We start from the raw sequence: 22,969 nt of genomic DNA on the forward strand, positions 1-22,969 counted from the left end.
TGGGTGAGGGTATCTAAACTAGTGAATTTTATTTTCCTACAAGCCAAATTTTGCAAATAGTACATTGACATAGAGTAAATAAAACAAATTTGGGAAACTAATGTCTCTCTTACAAAATTTGCATAAGAATGGTGCAGTTCATAGAGATTTGTACAAGCCCCTCACTTCCATGAGTTGCAAGTGATCCTCCATTATAATCAATAAAGCAGCATCTATCTCATAATTGCTCAGCGTACTAAAGGAGCTCCACTCTGAAAGATGCAGATATTCTAAAAATGCCATTAAAAGAATAAATTAATTATAAAAAGCATACATTGATAAACCATTTTACTTTACCATATGCACAAAAGAAAACTCTAAATAAAAAGAGACAACCTTATTAACTTTGAAATAATGAGACATGACTGTGAGACAAGACACTTCACAGGACAGAATAGTCTCTGTAGCAACCCAAGGGTTGCAGGTTCAAACCCCGGCGAGGTTCACTCAGCCTTTCATCCTTCCGAGGGCGATAAAATGAGCAGCGCCTTGAGACCCTTACGGGTGATTAGCCGTGCTTTACAAGTACCCAATACATACATACATATGAGTGTGACATGCTTGGCTTTAATGTAGGTTAAATATCCTGTCAACAACCTAAAAAACCCACAACCCAACCATCATTTGTGTCTACAAGTTCTCCAAGTCAACTCGCATTCTCTTTGACTGTGGGTCATCTGGTTAAACCCATCATGCTTTAAAGCATCTGGTTTCACCCATCATCCTTGGGGATACATAATATCCAAGGGCCATTTTTATATCGTACTAGGCTTTATATTTGCCTCAAAAGTGGAGGTACTCTTATACTATGGAATGTCTGACTGCTGAAGAGATATTGCTTTATGATAATTAGCATGTGTTATATTTTGAATAAAAAAGTAAGTGTGTGTATGTATATGTATGTATGTATATATATATATATATATATATATAATTGCATTTTGTTTTATTTAAGAAATACATAAAATAATACAAATGTTATAGGATACATTAAAGATCACTACATTTCCTTTAAACTGATATATAGGTTGTTCCATTATTTTCTAATAGACTTTTAATAAATTGATCAATATGAACTTCTCTTTTATTATTAACATGGGATACTGCTGGGATAACCGGATAAAATTAGCTCAGTGTAAATTTATTATGAATTACAAATAAAAGAGAAATCTGCATTATTATTGCTTAGAAAAAAAAATCCTATTATAATATGTTTGTAGCTGTGTTGTATGCTTTTTCAAATATGCATATTTTTTTTACATTAACAACTGCAGCTTACTTACAAGTGTGATTAATAATAAGCTCTAATAATGTGTTAGAACTTTTTGTTATTGCAATATTGTTTGCATAGCTGAACATTGTCAGTGGCTGGCAGTTACACTAATGGCCCTATTTAGCTCTAGAATCGCAGTACTTTGCCGCTCCAGAACTCACTTTATTTATGTATTTCCCCCCCCTCCTGGGGTTAAACACATAGTTGTATTCAAACAATAGCGGAATAATGAAAATGTTTTAGCACATTATAGCATTTTTTTTGCTCTTGTATGTCACTTTAAGTCGTGCCTTATAATATGTTTCAGATGATTTATTTGTTTGTTTTACATTTTATGTGTAAAAATACGTGATCTTTTTTAATTTTTTATGTGTTAAAAATATATCTGATCATTAAAGAGCCTAATAAATTATTTTCTGCATTTTAGGATTTCTATATAATATTAAATAGGATTAAGTCACAAATGTCAAACTATTATCATTAATCTTTAGACTTATTATGAAGGTTTTTTTTTCCTTTCTACAGTTGATTACTGAAGGAAATCCTAAAATGTAGTATGTATCAGCTGCCTGATTATTAACTAGAATCAAGACTAATCAAGCTGTTTTAACTACAAAATAATATAAAAACCATATGAGTTTATTTTAATCATGTTCCTGCAATATAACTACTTTCCTTCAGTAGCAGTTGTTGCATTAATTTAATAATTACTCTTGATTTGTAGATGTATTCAGTGTATACCCAATTTATATTAAAAAATGTTTTATTTTGGTATTTCTACCTGGTATACAATTTAATACAAGTAAATGTTGGTGTTATTGATGTGACTAGATAAAATGTTATACATGTGCAGAGAACCATAGCTCAATTTGTTGTAAGATAATTCATTGTAAATGTTCAGACACAATATTTATTTAAAAATCTTACTTCAAAAGGACAAGTGGGGCGCCACATAGTGTATGTTGTATGGTATAGTACCCAAATAAAATCCCCAATATGTATTCTACTGATGTCTGAAATATTTAATTATTAAACCTACTTATGTTTATATTATTTTGTAGTTTCAAATATGGGCAAAGAAAGATGTATGATCCAGATAAAATCAAATAAATTTAAGTTATTTAATGTTGAATAATCAAAGACATTACATTAAATGTAAACTATCTTTTCATAGGCAATGCCTTAGAGAAGAAAGGAGGAAAAGAATTTGTGGAAGCAGTTAGTGAAATGAAGAAAAAAAATGGTTCTTTGGACATAGCTGGAGGTAAAGACATTTCCCTGATCTTTAAAGATGTATTCATTTTATGGAGATTTATATCTTAAAGGGACAGAAAAACTCAATTGTATTTTATGAATTGGATAGAACATATAATTTTAAACAACTTTTCAATATACTTCTATTATCAAATTTGCGTCATTCTCTTCTAATCCTTTGCTGAATGAACAGCATTGCACTATTGGCAGCTAACTGAAAACATCCAGTCACAGGCACCAATCAGCAGCTAGCTCCTACTAATGTAGGATATGTGCGTATTCTTTTTCAACAAGAGAACATAGCACATTTGAAAATAGAAGTGAATTTAAAAGTGTATTAAAATGACACGCTCAATCTGAATCATGGAAGTTTAATTTTGACTTTCCTATACCTTTAATGTTGTTTCAATTTATACATTTTTAAATTAGTAATAGAATGTAGCCTTAAAGAAATGTTAGAATAACAACATTGTTATGTTACCCAAGATAGTTTAAGAAAAGTTTTGCTAGACATTTAAAGACATGTTCTCATTTTTTTTAGCCGATTACGTTCTAGAAACAGGTGTTCATAATCTCTGTGCAGTTCTATTCAGGTCTGTGTACTCTCAAAACTCATTCCATTAAAAAAAAAGTGTGATAATAGCTTATGTGTAAATCACAGACCTCTTCAACTTAACCTGCAAAGTTCAGCTAAAGGACCATTCCTCTTTCAGGGACAACAAAACTTCACAGACAAACGCCATGGTTACAAGCAGTGTTAAGGTGAAACACTTAAATTGCCATATTGGCCACATTTTGCATATAATTCCCCATCTGATTACAGGAATGTCAGGTTGTTTTATTAGATTTTTCTTAAATTTATGATGCATTCTCCATATGCCAAATGAAACAGTGGGACATAAATTAGAACAAATTGCAAACGTCTAGTACTCAAGTTCTTCAATATGTTAGGAAGCAACGCCCAGCTTCTTGATTATTCTTGGTACTGCTCATATTCCTTTAAATTTATAGGTGACCCTGGTTGTCCTGCATTCAGTTTAATTGTATTCCTTCATGATAGTTCTTTTATGTCTATTTAAAGTCTCCGTTGATGAAAAGCAATAACACTCAAGGAAAGGAGAACATTTTCTTACTAAATAAAAACAGTTTTAGTTCCTTTTGAAAGTTGTTGATCTGAAGAAGCAGTAATTCTCTACTTATTGCAATTTTAGTTCTCAGTAATGCCCAGGATTGGATTTAAATGTAAAATTACATATGTATCATGGCACAAAGCATCACGTTGTAACATCAAGTATGAGTTTTCATGATATTCAGTGAAGATGCCAGAATGGCTATAACACTCTAGGCCCGGAGAATAATTTAGGTGAAGCAAACCTATGTGCTTGCTCATTTCATTGAATAAATAATGAATTATAAAACAGTGGTTTACAGAATGAAAGATTTATCATATTAAATCTAGTAATAACATTTATTTGTAGCCCTTACTCAGTTTGTGGGATCGCTTTTGCAATTAAATTTCTGGAAAAAAGGCATTGTTCTTAGATATTATATTCCTTATCTTGAACACAACATCACTCACTTTTTAAAGGGAAAGCCTACTTAAAAATTGGTTATTGTTTAAAAAGATAGATAATTCATTTTTATTACCCATTCCACCGTTTTGCATAACCAACATGGTTATATTAATATACTTTTTACCTCTGTGATTACCTTGTATCTAAGCCCCTGCAGACTTACCCCTTATCTTAGTGCTTTTTACAATCTTACATTTTAGCCAATCAGTGATGGTTCTTGTATAACCATTATCATTTTCCATGGAAGTGAGCACAATGTTATCTATATGGCACACATGAACCAGCACTGTCTGTTGTGCAAGATTTAAAAAGCTAATGAAAAGCACCGAGCCAAGTGTTGGCCTGCAGGAGCTTAGAAACAGGCAAACAAAAAAGGTTATAAAGTTTATTAATATAACAATGTTGGTTATGCAAAACTGGTGTTATGGGTAGTAAAGGCATTATCTATCTTTTTAAACAATAAAAAAGCAAGTAGACTGTCCCTTTAAATCTGAAAACCTAGTTAATTAATTAATAAAGTTAATAATTAATTTTTTCAATGTTCAGGTTTTCTTATTAATAAAAGCAGAAATAATTAAATATGATATGCTAAAGCATACAATAGCACACTAAACAACCATTAAATACAGTAGCATTGCATAATTAGCACATGCAATATAAAAAGACAATGCAATAACACTCTCAAATAAGCAAATAAGCAGTTTTTGCTGAAATTTTTTTTCCCCCACACTTGCTGGCTCCCTATATCATGTGACTACCATCAGCCAATCACAGACTACTGTATGTATACACGTTGAACTCAGTAGGAGTTGGTGCCTCAGATAGTATGCATCTGTGAAAACTTTGATAATGGAACTAAATTGGCAAGTCAATAAACATTGCAAGCTCGATCTGAATCATGAAAGTTTAATTCTGACTTTAGTGTCCCTGTTTTAGCACTGACACCTTTTCACTTTCTTCTTTTGAACGCTGTGCAAAATTTGAAAGTATAGTGGATCTGTTTAGTGAAGATCTTAGCACATTTATTAAATGTTCAATAAAGAACCATTTCTCCAACATTGGTGTGTCCGGTCCACAGCGTCATCCTTACTTGTGGGATATTCTCTTCCCCAACAGGAAATGGCAAAGAGTCCCAGCAAAGCTGGTCACATGATCCCTCCTAGGCTCCGCCCACCCCAGTCATTCTCTTTGCCGTTGCACAGGCAACATCTCCACGGAGATGGTTAAGAGTTTTTTGGTGTTTAAAATTTACCATAAAATATGGAAAAAATATATCTGTTGGTGTGAATCCAAAGGATTCCCATGGAACAAGATAAAAATTCCTAAGATTCTATCCTTTCTACAAGAAGGTTTGGAGAAAGGATTATCTGCAAGTTCTCTAAAGGGACAGATCTCTGCTTTATCTGTTTTACTTCACAAAAGACTGGCAGCCGTGCCAGATGTTCAAGCATTTGTTCAGGCTCTGGTTAGGATCAAGCCTGTTTACAGATCTTTGACTCCTCCCTGGAGTCTAAATCTAGTTCTTTCAGTTCTTCAAGGGGTTCCGTTTGAACCTTTACATTCCATAGATATTAAGTTACTATCTTGGAAAGTTTTGTTTTTGGTTGCAATTTCTTCTGCTAGAAGAGTTTCAGAGTTATCTGCTCTGCAGTGTTCTCCGCCCTATATGGTGTTCCATGCAGATAAGGTGGTTTTGCGTACTAAGCCTGGTTTTCTTCCGAAAGTTGTTTCTAACAAAAATATTAACCAGGAGATAGTTGTACCTTCTTTGTGTCCGAATCCAGTTTCAAAGAAGGAACGTTTGTTACACAATTTGGACGTAGTCCGTGCTCTAAAATTCTATTTAGAGGCTACTAAAGATTTCAGACAAACATCTTCCTTGTTTGTTGTTTATTCTGGTAAAAGGAGAGGTCAAAAAGTGACTTCTATCTCTCTTTCCTTTTGGCTTAAAAGCATTATCCGATTGGCTTATGTGACTGCCGTACGGCAGCCTCCTGAAAGAATCACAGCTCACTCCACTAGGGCTGTGGCTTCCACATGGGCCTTCAAGAACGAGGCTTCTGTTGACCAGATATGTAAGGCAGCGACTTGGTCTTCACTGCACACTTTTGCCAAATTTTACAAATTTGATACTTTTGCTTCTTCGGAGGCTATTTTTGGGAGAAAGGTTTTGCAAGCTGTGGTTCCTTCCGTTTAGGTGACCTGATTTGCTCCCTCCCTTCATCCGTGTCCTAAAGCTTTGGTATTGGTTCCCACAAGTAAGGATGACGCCGTGGACCGGACACACCAATGTTGGAGAAAACAGAATTTATGCTTACCTGATAAATTACTTTCTCCAACGGTGTGTCCGGTCCACGGCCCGCCCTGGTTTTTTAATCAGGTCTGATGAATTATTTTCTCTAACTACAGTCACCACGGTATCATATGGTTTCTCCTATATATATTTCCTCCTGTCCGTCGGTCGAATGACTGGGTGGGCGGAGCCTAGGAGGGATCATGTGACCAGCTTTGCTGGGACTCTTTGCCATTTCCTGTTGGGGAAGAGAATATCCCACAAGTAAGGATGACGCCGTGGACCGGACACACCGTTGGAGAAAGTAATTTATCAGGTAAGCATAAATTCTGTTTTCTTTTAATAGCAATTTATTTAATGCAAATGTGCAGACTGTTATAGGGACATGAAAACCAAATCTTTTCTTTCATGATTCAGACAGAGCATACAATTTTTTAAAAAAGTTTCCAATTTAATTCTATTATCAACTTTACTTCAGTCTTATGTTTTTCTTTGTTGAAGTGAAATCTAGATAGGCAGTGTGCACATGTCTGGAGCACTACATGACAGGAAAAAGTGCTGCCATCTACTGCTCTTGCTAATGTATAACGTTCATGCAAAACTCCTGCTATATAGTGCTGAAGACACATGCACACTCCTGATCTTACTTTTCTGCTTTTCAACAAAGGATACTGATAAAAACAAAGAGAAGATTTGATAACAGAAGTATAATGGAAAGTTGTTTAAAATTGCATGCTCTATTGGAATCATGAAAGAAAAAAATTCTGGTTTTGTATCCCTTTAAGTTAAAGGGACCTTTTTCCTTCTAATTATAAATGGATAATCACCAACCTGAGTGGGTCAATCAGATTATTTTTTTACTGATATCTTAAGTCACATGCAGCTTATGTCACAGTTGGTTGAATTGCAGCATATTTGTAACCTGTTATTAAACAGAAATAATTTGTATTTCACACTTGCTGATTTTTTTGAGCATATCTAAAAACTGCAGCAAACATAAGTAGTGGATTCTGTTATCACATCTTTTTTAAATTTGTGTTACATTTATGAGCAGTAAAATGTTACTAAGTCCAGCCACTAAGGACCATTAGTAGAATAACATAATCACCAAATGCATAACGAAAAGACAATGCAAAAGCACTTAGTTTGAATTTCGCATGAGTAGTAGATTTTTTTTCTGACAAATTTCAGTTAGTTACATTTTCCTTCCCATTGCATCAGGTGACTGCCATCAGCCAATCACGAAAAGCATATACTCATATTCTGGGAATTGTTGCACATTCTCAGTAGGAGCTAGTGCATCGTAAAGTGTGCACATAAAAAGACTGTGTACATTTAGATAATGGAAGTGAAATTGAAATTTGCTTAAAATTGCATGCTCTGTCTGAATCATGAAAGTTTAATGTTTACTTTAGTGTGCCAGTAAAGGGACAGTATACACCAATTTTCATTTAACTGCATGTAATAGACACTACTATAAAGAATAATATGCACAGATACTGATCTAAAAATCCTGTATAAAACTGTTTAAAAGCTTACTTAGAAGCTCCCAGTTTAGCTCTGTGGAAAAGGTAGCTGGAACACCCACTGCAAGTGGTTTTATAGCAAAAAAAAGCAGACACCTCCCCTCCCCCTTCCTCTGCATATGAAAAGACTCTTTATACAAACAGAAGCAAGCTGGAGTAGGTATACATCAGTATTTTTCTAAAACTTTGGGGCTTGGTTAGGAGTCTGAAAATCAGCGCAATGTTATTTAAAAATAAGCAAAACTGTATAGGCTATATAAATGGATCCTCTACAAAACATGTATGCAAAAAAAATCTGGTGTATAATTTCCCTTTAACTACTGAGTGCAAAAAATACATGAAAAGTAATTAAAGATTTGTCTGTAATATCTGCATGTGACTCTTTTTGTTTATAGCTGCGGTAAGTTCTGGCCATGGACTGCCTGCAAAGTTTGTTATCCATTGTAACAGTCCCAGCTGGGGTTCTGACAAGAGCGAAGAACTTCTGGAAAAGACTGTAAAGAACTGCTTGGCTTTGGCAGATGAGAAAAAAATCAAATCAATTGCATTTCCTTCAATTGGCAGTGGAAGGTAAGAATGAAAAATGGTGTTCTCTTTTTCCTAGTGGTGAAAATAAGGCCTTTACTTTTGTAACTTAAACATGTTTGCAAAATATGTATGTGGTTTTATAGCAGAGTATCAAGGCTATTCAATTTATTGTAAATTTCTGAACTATACTTACCATAGCATAGCGAGGGCTTCTCAGCATACCCTAATTTAAAATAAAGCTACACGCCCTGTCCACCGCAGCTCGCTCACAGCCAATCACGTGCTGGCAGGAGCTGTCAATCTCCCCAGTCGGAAAAGACCGGGGAGATTGAATTGCGCCAAGCAAGAGGTGGCGAAGAGGTCAGCAAAGCAGTGGTCTGATGACCGCTGCTTTTTAAATACGGCGTGCAGGTTCTCGTGTGAGAACCTGCAGCCATAGGGGCTCAATGGCTGGCAAAATCCTTTTGATAAATCGACCCCAAAGTAATAGGTTTAAACATAAATAATATAAATTGTAGGAAGGTTGCTAAATAAAGAAACTTAAACCTAATAGATCTGAAAACCATTTGTTAGTAATTTAAATTTGTTTTCTACATTTTTGGTCACCAGTTCAGTAAGGAAACTATGTATTTTGCATTAAAGGACCATTCAAATTATAATTTATTCTACTTCATGAACTATTTAAAGGGACAGTCTACACCAGAATTGTTATTGTTTTAAAAGATAGATAATACTTTTATTACCCATTCTGTAGTTTTGCACAACCAACACAGTTATATAAATACACTTTTTACCTCTGTGATTATCTTGTATCTAAGCCTCTGCAGACAGCTCCCTTATTTCAGTTCTTTTGACAGAATTGCATTTTAGCCAAACATTTCATACTCCTAGGTAACTCCAGGTGCATGAGCACAATGTTATCTATATGATTAACTTAAACTAACGCCCTCTAATGGTGAAAAACTGTCAAAATGCATTCAGCTTAGAGGCGGCCTTCAATGTCTAAGAAATTAGCATATGACCCTCCTAGGTTTAGCTTTCAACTAATAATACCTAGAGAACAAAAGCAAAATTGGTGATAAAAGTAAATTGGAAAGTTGTTTAAAATGACATGCTCTATCTGATCATTAAGGTTTATTTTGGACTAGACTGTCCCTTTAATTAAGGAAAGTAAAACAGAATTGCAACATACATTATTTATTTATTTTACATGTATTTGGTGTAAAATACCTTTCAAAAATTGTTTTTTCCAGATCATACAGAAACACTGACATAGCTCAATTATACTTAAATGGATGTTAAATAGTAAATGCATGTTAAACATTATTATATATTCAAAGCAGTGATTAGCCCTATAATAATAAGCAAATGCAGGGGCGAAACTACAGGGGGTGCAGAGGTCGCAGGTGCGACTGGGCCCCTGAGGATGGGGGCCCAGCTTTATAATTTTTTTTTTTTTTTAAATAAAAAACGTTAACCTACCACTGCCTGCACTGATATCATGTGAGTGTGACATGACTACAGGAGTTAGTATTTCTGTTTTACCCATTGGTGTTTATGTGTGTGTGTATGGTGTGTGTGTGTGCGTGTGTATGTATGTGCCTGTGTGTGTATTTATGCATGTATGTGTGTGTATGTGTGTTTGTGTATGTTTGTGGAACCAGCAAATTACAGACCTTGTTACTACAGCATGGGGGGGGGCAGGGGGTAAACAGTGTCACTATACAGTACCACTATATACAGTATGGGGGGGTGGACCATGTCACTGACTACTGTGGTCACTTTATAAAGTACTGGGCAGGTAGGGTCAGGCCATCTCACCGGCAGATTACAGACTGTGTCATTAACTTATTATATACAGTACTGGGGGGTTAAATAGTGTCACTATATATATACAGTAATAGGGGGTCAGACCATCTCACAGACTTTGGGCAAAGAGTACCTCCTTTTGCAGACATGTAATCCGATTCACATTTTTTTCTGTGTTAAATGTAAAAAATAAATTTTAAAAAATGTATTAAATTCACTTTTTTGGAGGGGGGGAGGGGTGGTGGGGGGGGCCCTTCTTAGATTCTTGCACCTGGGCCCTGTGGTTTCTAGTTACGCCTCTGAGTAAATGCATTTTTTACAATTGTATTATATGTTTAAACCTTTCTCTTATGTTTTTAATATTCAGTTTCTATAAAGTATGTGAGTGCAGCCATGTTTGAACTAGTTTTTTCTATTTATAGCTCTGCAAACAAGGCTGTGTGGAAACCCTTTTAGATAATCCTATGTTCCACACTGCATTATTTGGACAGTCTCTTTTATTGTCTGTTTTATATCTGTCCATACTTGTCCTCAGCAGGAAAGATAAATAAGGGATGCTTAAAACATGGTGGCACACATTATTTTATAGAAACAGTGGAAATTAGAAAACCAGCAATTTTCAGAGTTAAATTACTGCAAAAGGAGATAAAAAAAATGGAAGAATATTGCAAAGTTTCATTTAACTACTCAGAATGAAACATTTTATATATATTTCAATCTCATACCATTTAATATCCCTCTGTGCATAATAAAATAAGTATATATAATTATAACTACATTAAGGGCTAGATTGCGAGTGGAGCGTGAACTCCCACGAGTGCTTTAACTGCATTGAATGATAGTGCACCATTTGTAATCTTGACCTAAATCTGTAATGCACACACTTGCATACCATGCCTATTTTATTCAGCATTTACTGTCCCTTTTAAGTGTGATTATTTACCTAGACTTGGAACTTTCTACATATTGGTTAGCTCACAGCACAAGCTCATTTACAGCTGTCCTTTATTGACTACAGCAAGGTAGATCAGGATCATTAATTCAACAGACTTTTCTAAAGGTGTATTCCTGAACAGCTCCTGATTTGCAAAATCTAGTAAATAGTTCTAGCAAAATTACAGTGTTAAATTATTTTAAAACATTTATTTTATAAACTGATTTCAATACTGTGCTTAATTGTTATTGGATACTGTGCAAATATATATAGAACAATACTTCAGTATTCATTTAACTGCTATGAACTCGCCTACTTCCAGGATTCCAGTTGGAAATAATTTTATGTTTTATAGTAATACTGATGATCATTTTTAGTTTGTCACATATGCTTATCCCAATGAGGAATAATTTAGTTTTTTATTTGCTTGGTCAACACCATTTGATTAGTAAAACATGAGGCTTTGCCTCTTCTTTGAAACTCTGTAGAACTGTGTGGAACATTCTAGAAGAGGCCAATTTAGCTAGAAGAAATGTTGCCAAAACTCAGTATAGTAATTACTGCTACTGATTTGACTGGATTCTAACACATGATCAGGCCCTTATACTTGGTTTTGTAGCTTAGCAAATCCTGGCAAATAACTGATTCAACTCCCATTACTTTATTCTAAAAAGAGAGGGTCAAAAAGTCACATAATCTGTTTCTCAAAAGAAAGTTACTTTTTGAGAAGCAAGACTAAGGCATGAAAATGACATAGCACTACAGCTGTTGAACTCAAAACATCTGTCAGACAGACTTCACTTCTGAAAACCACAGAAACAGCTTCATTCCCCTTTATAACTAAAGAATAGGATTATGTGCTGTGCAAGAAGATCAAATAAATCATGTTTAACTTCAAGGAAGGAAAAAGAATTATATTTGAAAGTTAAAAAGAAAACCTGATTGTTTCTTATAGTTTTGTAAAAACAACTTGTCACATACACTAAAGCGTCTGTATGTTTTGGTATACTGGCATTAAATATAGGTCATGTGGCTTTATGTGATTAGCATCTGATAGTTATGTTGGATAGTTTTATTTACTCAGTTTATTGTGTTATGATAATGGAAACAACAAACATATAAACAAAGAACAATAATATTAGTTATTTTTTAAATTGCCTAAATCAAACTGAAAAGAAAAAAAATCATATGCTATAGAATGTTTTTATAGGTCCCCAAAATCTTTTTCATGCACCTCCCTGTAATCATGGATGCTGCCATTATGAAACCTAAGTTACCCTGCAGGTGTCTGAAGGAGAGTTACTGCACATGATCAAACTGGTCAGTACTGGAACACTGTAATGTAGTGAAATATAGATTTCAACTTGGCAGCACCCATGAGTAGAGGGAGGTGGGGAATAACCTCAATATTATGCTTATAAAATATATTTAGTGTTTAAGCAAGATGCATCTTTTGATTTTTCCTCATCACAGTCTGTTCACAACTTCATAACTGTTTTTGAATTATCATCTATTTGGGTACTTAAAGCAGACCTTATTTATTTATAATGGTAAAAAGAAGAGTAACTCACCATATTCACAAAGATCTAAGACATAAGCTAGGTGACCATGCAACATAACCTGTTTGTTGAGTTTTATGTATGTCTATTCAATAGTTAATAGCTATGCAACTGTAAGTAAGATCACATAATCTTTGCTTTAATCTGTGGTATATACACATTTTAATAACAGATATCAAAAAAAGTTTAAATGTAAGATTTAATATGAATTTGATGCATGCTAGGTATGAAGATATATAGATATTTTGAGATGCACTTTTGGTCTAATATATCCAGTATCAGAAATAGTCAGGATGTGTGTCGAGCTCTAATTATCATGTGAGTCAAATTGATATCAGTCAGTTCTGTTATCTCTTTGTAAATAAGGGTAAAAGAAGATAACACAATAATGCACCATTGTTTGTCATATGGGGCATAGTCTTAGAGGTGTATAGAATGGATCAGCTTGTAACACTCTAAGAGCCTTAAAGGGACACTCAATCAAAATTAAACTTCCATTATTCAGATAGAGCATGCCATTTTAAACAACTTTCCAATTTACTTCCATAAACTAAATGTGCACAGTGTTTTTATATTTAAACTTTTTGAGTCACCAGCTCCTACTGAGCATGTGCAAGAATAAGTGTGTATGCATTTGTAAATGGCTGATGGCTGTCACATGGTACGTGTATGCATTTGTGATTGGCTGATGGCTGTCACATGGTACAGGGGGAGTGGAAAAAGACATAACTTTTAAAATTGTCAGAAATAAAAATCTACTCATTTGAAGTTCAGACTAAGTGCTATTGCATTGTCTTGTTATCTTGCATTTGTTGATTATGCAAATCTACTTTGTTGACTGGTCCTTTAAGTCAATTTAAATGCTAAAATGAAAATTTGCATGCAACTAAGTTAAAGTCCTACAGACTGCACATATGATTTGTTTCTATGTGTGTTATGTACTAAATAAATAGTTTTATGGGGATTAAGGAGGGATCAATTATCTATTAGTGGTTAAACCTCAAGCTTGAATACACATTAGTGGTTATAGCTCCTGTAATGTGTGAGTAAGCATTTGGCTAAAAACTGTATGTGCCATGTTGATGTGTTCTCTCTTTTTTTCTCTTGAGGGTTAGTGATGTGAGAAGAGATGCATCAGATTGCGCTGATAACAAGTTGTTATTAGGGACTTATAAGAAAATGAGAACACTTTTTATATATAACACATTGATTATCATTTTCATTTGTAGTATTTCCTATTTACTACATTTTGAAAATATTTTAAGAACCACAAAGATTATTACATAGTCATGTAGCATACCAGGAGAGTATCCCTTTTTGCCTTCCCCTGAAGTGGTTTGTATACATTGTTACCAATGCACCAGAGAACTCTGGGTAAGATATGCAAATTCAACATAAAATATCTCGGTTTGTGCATCCATGCTGTGTCTGACCAGAGAAACCCCTTATGAGCAGTAGAGGCTCCACAATAAGGACGGTACGGGCACCGCCCCTCTATAAAGGAAAGGAAAATAAATAAATAAAATAAAATGCCATTGTAGTGGGACAATTAGGAATGGGTGTTTTGTTCGTGTTGTTTTATGTTGATTTTCTTCAAAAAACAAATAAATAAAAACCTTGCATTTGCAAAGTACTCTCAGGCAGGGCATTTTGGTAATCTGCCCTGTTTGAGAGGACTTTGCACATGCTTCGTCTGTGCCTTTAAGAGATTTCTGAAGTCACCCATCTGTTAGCATTAGTTTGTCTAGTCACAGACGGTCTTCTAAGCTCCTATTGGCTGAATGTTGCATGTGGGGCCCCCACATGCTCCTTTGAGCCAATAGGAGGAAGCCTGGAGGAAGCTTACACAGAACAGATCGGCACAGCAAGCAGAAATTACAGCAGGCAGGCATGAGAAAAGTTTATTTTAAAGCTATACAAAAACCATTACATGCTGCAATTGCAACGTGCATATTTTTTTTCTGTAAATGAAAGGGACACTCAAGTCCAAATTTTTTTTTAATGATTCAGATAGGGCATGTAATTTTAAACAACGTTCCAATTTACTTTTATCACCAATTTTGCTTTGTTTTCTTGGTATTCTTAGTTCAAAGCTAAACCTAGGAGGTTCATATGCTAATTTCATAGACCTTGAAGGCCGCCTCTAATCTAAATGCACTTTGACTGTTTTTCACCACTAGAGGGCATTAGTTCATGTGTTTCATATAGATAACATTGAGCTCATGCATGTGAATTTACCGTGGAGTCAGCACTGATTGGCTAAAATGCAAGTCTGTCAATATAACTGAAATAAGGGGGCAGTCTGCAAAGGCTTAGATACAAGGTTATCACAGAGGTAAAAAGTGTATTATTATTATAACTGTGTTGGTTATGCAAAACTGAGGAATGGGTAATTAAGGAATTATCTATCTTTTAAAACAACAAAAATTCTGGTGTTGACTGTCCCTTTAAGGCAAGATGGCAGCCCTGCAGGGGACACTTCATAATAGTTTAATCATTGCAGGGGAACTGCAGAGCCTGTCCTGAGTCAACCTGTGATTGCAGCAAGCAAAGTGCACAAATCTGCATCCCAGACTCAGACTTAGCTGCTGCTGCTACGGAGGCCTGGGTGAGTGGAGCGAGTAGGGCTACTTCTGCCTGATTTATTGCCGGTTTTCTAAAATAAGTCTCGACTTATAAGAATGCGGGACCCGCATAACTTCCAGTGACGTGACATCAGCTGTTGGAGGTGTGTGGCCCAACCTTTCAAAATCAGCAGTTTCAGTAGCAGCAAAGGGTTGAGGAGTTATATGGAGATTAGCCTTTATTGCGCATGTGCACAGCATCAAAGGGTCCAGGATTTATATAGGCAAGTTGCCTTCAGTGCGCATGCGCACAGTGACATACAATGGGGGTAAAAAAAAACCCATTCAATTTGAAATAATAATAAAAAAATATGTGAATCCAAAATTATCAACACTTAAAGTATAGGACGGATTCCATTTTAAAACTTAATGTATAGTGTCACGTGACCCCACAAAATCTAACTGTTGTCTAGTGTCTACAGAGTAATCGGACCTAGCTTTATGGAATGAACCATTTACAGATTTAAATAAATTGATGTATTTGCAAATTATTTACCTAAATAGAAACCTAGGGGGAGCTCTGTACAACAACTGTGAAAACCTATTTATTAAATGGGAGTGTTGGAGTTGGCAGGAGAAAAACTGTGTTCTTCCAAGACATAATTTTGCAAATACATCAATTTATTTAAATCTGTAAATGGTTAATTCCATAAAGCTTAGGTACATCTCTCTATGCAGACACAATCGTTAGATTTTGTGGGGCCACATGACACTGTACATTTAAGTTTTTTTTAATGGAATCCGCCCTATACTTTAAGTGTTGATAATTTTGGATTCACATATTTTTTAATATTATTTTAAATTGTATGTTTGTTTTTTTCATCCCCTATTGTATGTCACCGCACGCATGCGCACTGAAGGCAACATGCACGGAGTGTGTCGGGAGCGCATGTGCAATAAAGGCTAATCTCCATATAACTCCTCAACCCTTTGCTGCTACTGAAACAGCTGATTTTGAGAAGTTTGGCCACAACAGCTGACGCCACATCACCGGAAGTGACGTGGGTCCTGCATTCTTATAAGTCGAGACTTATTTTAGAACACCGGTCTGTGTGTGACTAAGATCCCCTCCTCCTGGAACGAGAGTGAGAGCAGCACCTAGACAGTGATGAGCTGCTGCTCTCTGTGCATTAATCCCAACTAAGATCTGCCAGGAAGACAGCGTGTCCCTTCCCATGGAGGTGAGAGCCAGGCAGGGTAGAGATGCCTGAAAGTAAAATTAATCCATAATAAAACAGATATTATATTTAACAAACTGTTTTATTATTAGGTGCCTGTTTTACTGTTTACATGTAATGTAAATGTGTATTATAGCAAAACATTTTTGGGACTTGGTTTTATTACATATGTTTCTGCAGTTGCTTCTAAGTGCAGCACTTCACTGTTTGTTTGTTTTTTTGTGTCTAAACAACTTTGAAAGAGCTGGTGTCCAGCAAACATGTGACTCTTCACACTTCACTACACAAGGGGTTGTCTGCAAACTGCACATTTGATTCAAGTACAAACTCAGTACCTCACATTTACTTTCAAATATGTCTGTAAATGTGCAGACAACCCCTTGTGTAGTCATGTGTGAAGGACCCCCATGCACAGCAGCTACCTGCTTCAAAGCTTATTGAGAAAGCAAGAGACAGAAGGGTTAACCTAAGCGCCAAATTGTGTACCCTAGCGCCCGGGATGTGGTGACTCCTAGCTATCACCGCAGGATGTGCAAGAGAAAATGGTGTGAAGACCCAGGCGCCTACCCTAAAGGAGGCTAACGTATAAAGGACAAATACTATAATCTAAAAAAGTGGTTTAATCAGATATACATAAAGCAACTGAATTGCACATAAAAACAAACTTCATGGATCCATAGAAGTTAAAAAATACTCCAGATAAAATTGCACAAAAATTACACAATAAAAACAGTAAAAACAATGGTAGTTGATTAAACTGCAAAGTAAATACACAACAAGAAGTCAAATAGTTGATTGAAAATAAAACAAACAGCCAGTCAATATAAAAGAACAACTGGGAATAAATAATAATAAATGATAAAGGTGGGCCAGTGATAATGGCATATCCAATGCTCCAAAATCAGGTTGAGATAAGTACTTGTGTAGGTAATAGTGAGGCAATCCAATGATGTGTCCAATTAATCCAAAAATTGAGAACCAAAAAGGTAAAAAATTAATAATAAAAATGATAAAAATAAAAAATAATAAAAAAAGCCTGTGGTGGTGTGATAAAACAAAGAGGTTGCAAAAAAAAAACAAACTATGTGTCAGCAAACAATCAAAAAGCAATGTCTTCATACTCCTTCAGGTAGTGTGAACATATAATGAACAAAGAAAATGCCAAAATACAAGAAACAATGCGGTAGTCCTCCTGTGGAAAAATGAAAGGAATATAGTGTAGATTGTTCTAAAAATAGAGGTAACAATGAAATAAGGCTTACCAGTGCAGGTCTACGCGTTTTGGCCCCTGCTGCATCTTTATCAAGACCCTTGATACTCTTGATAAAGGCCTAGCACGGGCTATTTTTTGTTCATTATATGTTCACACTACCTGAAGGAGTATGCTTTTTTATTTTTGATTGTTTCTGACACACAGTTTTTTTTTTTTTTGCAACCTCTTTCTTTTTTTACACCACCACAGGCATTTTTATTTTTATTATTAATATTATAAAAAAAAATTCACGCTATCACTGTCACTTTTTATATCTTTTTGGTTCTCAATTTTTGGATTAATTGGACACATCATTGGATTGCCTCACTATTACCTACACAAGTACTTATCTCAACCTGATTTTGGAGCATTGGATATGACATTATCACTGGCCCACCGTTATCATTTATTATTTTTTATTCCCAGTTGTTCTTATATTGACTGACTGTTTGTTTTCTTTTCAATCAACTATTTGACCTGTTGTTGTGTATTTACTTTGCAGTTTTATCAACTACCATTGTTTTTACTGTTTTTATTGTGTAATTTTTGTGCAATTTTTTATGTGGAGTATTTTTTAACTTCTATGATCCATGAAATTTGTTTTTATGTGCAATTCAGTTGCTTTATGTATATCTGATTAAACCAACTTATTGAGAAAAGCAGTGTATTTTTTTACCTATCTGAAAAGAAGCAATCTGTGTAGATAAATCTGCAACACAGATTGCTTCTTATAGATATCTAGGGCATGCTCTCTAGGTATTTAGTATTCTTCTGCCCTGCTTAACCCTAGAAGCTGCAGAGGTAGAAAATTGACAGATCAAGCAATGGGTGCAAAGGGCAGTTGCAGTGAGATTGTATGCAAGTTTCAAAGTTGAGGTGAATATCAGAACAACTGCTTAAAACTAGAAAATTGTACCTTCTAAGAAATTAAAGTGTTTTATATGAGAGCATGTCTGTGTGTGAGAGCATGTCTGTGTGTGAGAGCATGTCTGTGTGTGAGAGCATGACTGTGTGTGAGAGCATGTGTGTTTGTGAGAGCATGTCTGTGAGTGTGTGTGTGTGTGAGAGAGCATGTCTGTGTGTGTGTGTGTGTGTGTGTGTGTGTAGACAGCATGTCTGTGTGTATGTGAGAGCATGTCTGTGTGTGTGTTTGTGTGAACATTTGTGGTGTGTGGGGGCATGTATGTGTGTGTGTGAGCATGTATGTGTGTGAGAGCATGTCTGTATGTGTGTGTGTGTGAGAGCATGTGTGTGTGTGTGTGTGTGAGACAGCATGTCTGTGTGTGTGGTGAGAGCATGTGTGTGTGTGTGTGAGAGCATGTCTGTATGTTTGTGAGCATTTTGTGTGAGAGCATGTGTGTGTGTGAGTGAGAGCATGTCTGTGTGTGTGTGTGTGTCTCTGTGAACATTTGTGTGTGTGTGGGCATGTCTGTGTGTGTGAGAGCATGTCTGTGTCTGTGTGTGTGAGAGAGCATGTCTGTGTGTGTGTCTCTGTGTGTGTGAGCATGTCTGTATGTTTGTGAGCTTTTTTTTGTGTGAGCATATCTGTGTCTGTGTGTGAAGTAAGACAGAGAGTCCAGTCTAGCAACTTCAGGCCACTGCACGCCACTCAAAGGTCACCACTTTAACCCCCAGTTACATCAAAGAATCCAGAAAGAGTGGCAGCATCAAATGAAATTCAATATTTATTAGCACATAAACAAAGCACGTTGCGGGAACCACTTCCCTTAGTCTTGGCATAACTAAGGAAAGTGGTTCCCAAAACGTCACTTTGTTTATGTGCTAATAAATATTGAATTTCATTTGATGCTGCCACTCTTTCTGGATTCTGTGTCTGTGTGTGAGCATGTCTGTGTCTGTCTGAGCATGTGTCTGTGTATCTGTATATGTGTGTCGAAACATATTTGAGAGCGAGGCTTTATTTAAAGGTGTGGAGTCTAGCGCCCCACCACTTTTAAAATTCACCAGCCGCCACTGCTTATGAGGTAAATGAAGCAAACCAAAACCACTTTTAGACAACTCATTAGCTCTCATCAGCAGAAAATAGGTCTGGTTTTGCTGCTAAGTGAAGTTATTTTCAGGGGAAAATGCAATATTCATTTAAGATATGGTGGAGATAAAACTGTGAAATCAAGGATTTTTAGCTCACACTTTCATCACTTTAAGCCTCTGAAACATTTGTTTACAGAATTAGATCAAATACTTTCAGGTTGATCACCATCTTGTGCTTGTTTTCTGTAGTTAACATTTTCTGAACTTCCATGTTAATAGGTGACATAACTTTAATTGATCAATGAGCATACAGGGCCCTCAACCTAGATATAATCACTAAACCCACCATTTTATTTGTCATTAATCCTGGCCATTTTATTTTTGGATTTTGAAAACAAGCAAATAAATAAAGTAAAAATTTTTTTTTCTTGAGCAGGGACATTTTGTGATTATGATCACTGGACAAACATGTTGACAATATTGTTCTGAAGTTTGTATCTGGCTAAAAACAAGTGCAATGTTGTTTTTAACCCCATAGTTCTGTGAAAGCAATGTGCAATAAGAAAATGAACTAATGCATTACAGTATTTTCTTATTGGCAATGTATGTAATTTTATCAAAGTTCAGTTCAGTAAAATGAGCACAAAACTAGAAAGTGATAGACAGCACACAGTTGGGAGTAGGTTTGGCATGTGGTAGATCCATCACAATGTGTCTCAAATGGCTTATTGCCATTAGTGACGATAGACTGCGATTACAAAACTGAGACCAGTCTTAGAGACTAGTTTACACATCAGTATGATATATCTTATAGTTTGTATTATTTTATTCCTTTCTAAAACACTGTAATCTTGTAATCTACTAATATTTCATTGTGTTTTGCAGAAATGGTTTCCAAAGCAAACAGCTGCCCAAGTAATCCTGAGAGCAATTTCAAGCTATTTTGTGTCTACAATGTCATCTTCAATCAAGACTGTGTATTTTGTGCTTTTTGATAGCGAAAGCATAGGCATATATGTGCAGGAAATGGCAAAACTGGATGCCAACTAACCCTTTTCATCACAATCCCTTCAAGATTTTCATCAGAAAAAAATAAATATTTTTTTTTTTTCTGAGACTGCACCATAATTTGAAAAACATGATGATTTAGAAAGGCAAGGGTTTTTCCTGACAATTCTAAAATATTTTATGTTGGCACTGATAGTTGGCATTACTTTTGTTGATGCACTATATCCAAGGCATTGTCCAAACTTAGTGTAATTTAGAAGATTTTATAGTTTATTTTAATGAAGTATGGGTTTACGCAGATTGTAGGTGGGAGTATGTTGTCTTTTATATGTGAATGAAATGGAAAATTATATTTTGTAAATGTGTTGTGGTGCTTTATTGTAATATTTAGTGGCGTTATTTTCCTGTCACAATCCCAATTTGTGTTTTCCTATTGTTTTAATATAAAATGAAATCACATTGATGTCTTTGATTCAGTTTATAACTTACATTGAATTGCTTTGACTTACTAAAATGCTTACGTTTACATACTTGAATTTATTGTTTTATAACCTTACAAACGTAGTATGAACTGAGAGACTAAAATGACTGTATTCTAGACAACAGGCACCTATCTTGAAAGGTATATCAGTAGAAACTGTCTTATTTCTTAAAAAAGAAATAGTGAGCGCAGTATTTAAGAAAATGGGTGAGAGTAAACAAGTAAAAAAAATATTTGTATTGTGCAAATAAACAGCATAAAATTAATTTACTTTCGTAGACAAATACAGTAAAACTATAAAATAGCAATCCATAGCTATGCAGAGTATGCTAACAATTTAATCAGGTTTGCATATACATTTACAATCTTTTTTTGTTTTTGTTCTGGTAGCTTACCAGTCTCAATATCTTTTTTGTATTATCCAATATAATCCCCCCTGTTCTATTAAAAGTTTACAAAAATAATAAAGGTTTCCTAAGATATTTTTTGGTTGCTATTACACATTGTTATGGTTTGAACAAGAAAATAGCGTATATATTTCTTATCATCAATAATTAATCTTTCATTTGAGCTAAAACTTCATTTTATTAAAACAAGGAACATTTTAACCATATAGCATCTATAATTAAAATGAACCTGTTTGTATCAGATGTATATTCAAATATTACAATTTTATAGGAATATACAGAATATGCAGAAGTCACTGTTAACTAATTAGAACCGTTTACAGTAAGATTTCTGTTTGCCTTTTAGATTTATTAGTTAGTATACAATGTCTAATCAAGAAAATACCTCTACACCAAGATAGTATATTCTTGAGTTTATAGCATATACACAATGTACATGATGTATAGAGATGTACACATGTTTGTTGTATTGGTCAAGTGTACACTTCTAGGACTGTGAAAAGTTAATGCGTGAAGTGAGAAGAATATTTTATTAATGGATGTTGATGAAAATTATACCAAAAAAAGTCTTCTTTTTTCAAGACAACATTCTTAACCAAACATTAAAGGACAGTTTATGAGTGGAGCACAAAAGTTTGCGTGGAAGCGATAAAGGGTTTATCGCAAGTGTTTGCACCAGTTGGGCATACCGATGGTATTACCAGTTGAAAGTAAATGTGATCGATTTAGCTCAATCGCGATTTACACTAGAATGATTACGTCGACATCAGAGCTCAAAACACTTTAAAAATACATTACAAAGTATAGTTACACTCATAATAAAACTATCTAATAAAAATGATTAAAAACAATATTGCACACACTTATAACACCTCGAAGATATGAGGAGTCAGGTGTTTGAGAAAATAAAAGGCAAGCAAAGGGGTTTAACATAGACATAAATACATAAATATGTCTAGCGAGCCCCCGGAGCCAATCGGCTCTGTTTGGGGTCATGTGATTGCAGTGCCGAATTCCTCTCTCTACTTTTGTTTACATTCCAAACTTGAACAGTCGCCTCTGTCCTGAAGGAGTTAAACAAATAGGGAATGCTCCTGTACAGCCCATTTGCAAGTGCTGCAAGAATAATTTCACAATAGAAGTATAAAGAACTCTTCGAATTTTGACTTTTTTTTTTTTTAGAAAGTTCTAATTTACCTTAAAAGGGACAGACCAAACCACTTTTTATATAACTGCAT

General features: G+C 35.0%; 1 protein-coding gene across 1 annotated transcript in view; it reads left to right on the plus strand.

Annotated features, from left to right (window-relative positions):
- Nucleotides 1–21,792, plus strand: part of LOC128663062 (core histone macro-H2A.1) — a 136,087-nt gene extending 114,295 nt beyond the window's left edge. The window contains 3 exon segments of the mRNA XM_053717203.1: nucleotides 2,487–2,576; nucleotides 8,355–8,545; nucleotides 20,721–21,792. Of these exon segments, the coding sequence (XP_053573178.1) occupies nucleotides 2,487–2,576; nucleotides 8,355–8,545; nucleotides 20,721–20,885 (446 nt within the window). The 3' untranslated portion in view covers nucleotides 20,886–21,792.
- Nucleotides 21,793–22,969: the final 1,177 nt, after the last annotated feature.

This window comes from Bombina bombina, chromosome 6 (genome assembly GCF_027579735.1).
Source record: "Bombina bombina isolate aBomBom1 chromosome 6, aBomBom1.pri, whole genome shotgun sequence".
Lineage (NCBI taxonomy): Eukaryota > Metazoa > Chordata > Amphibia > Anura > Bombinatoridae > Bombina > Bombina bombina.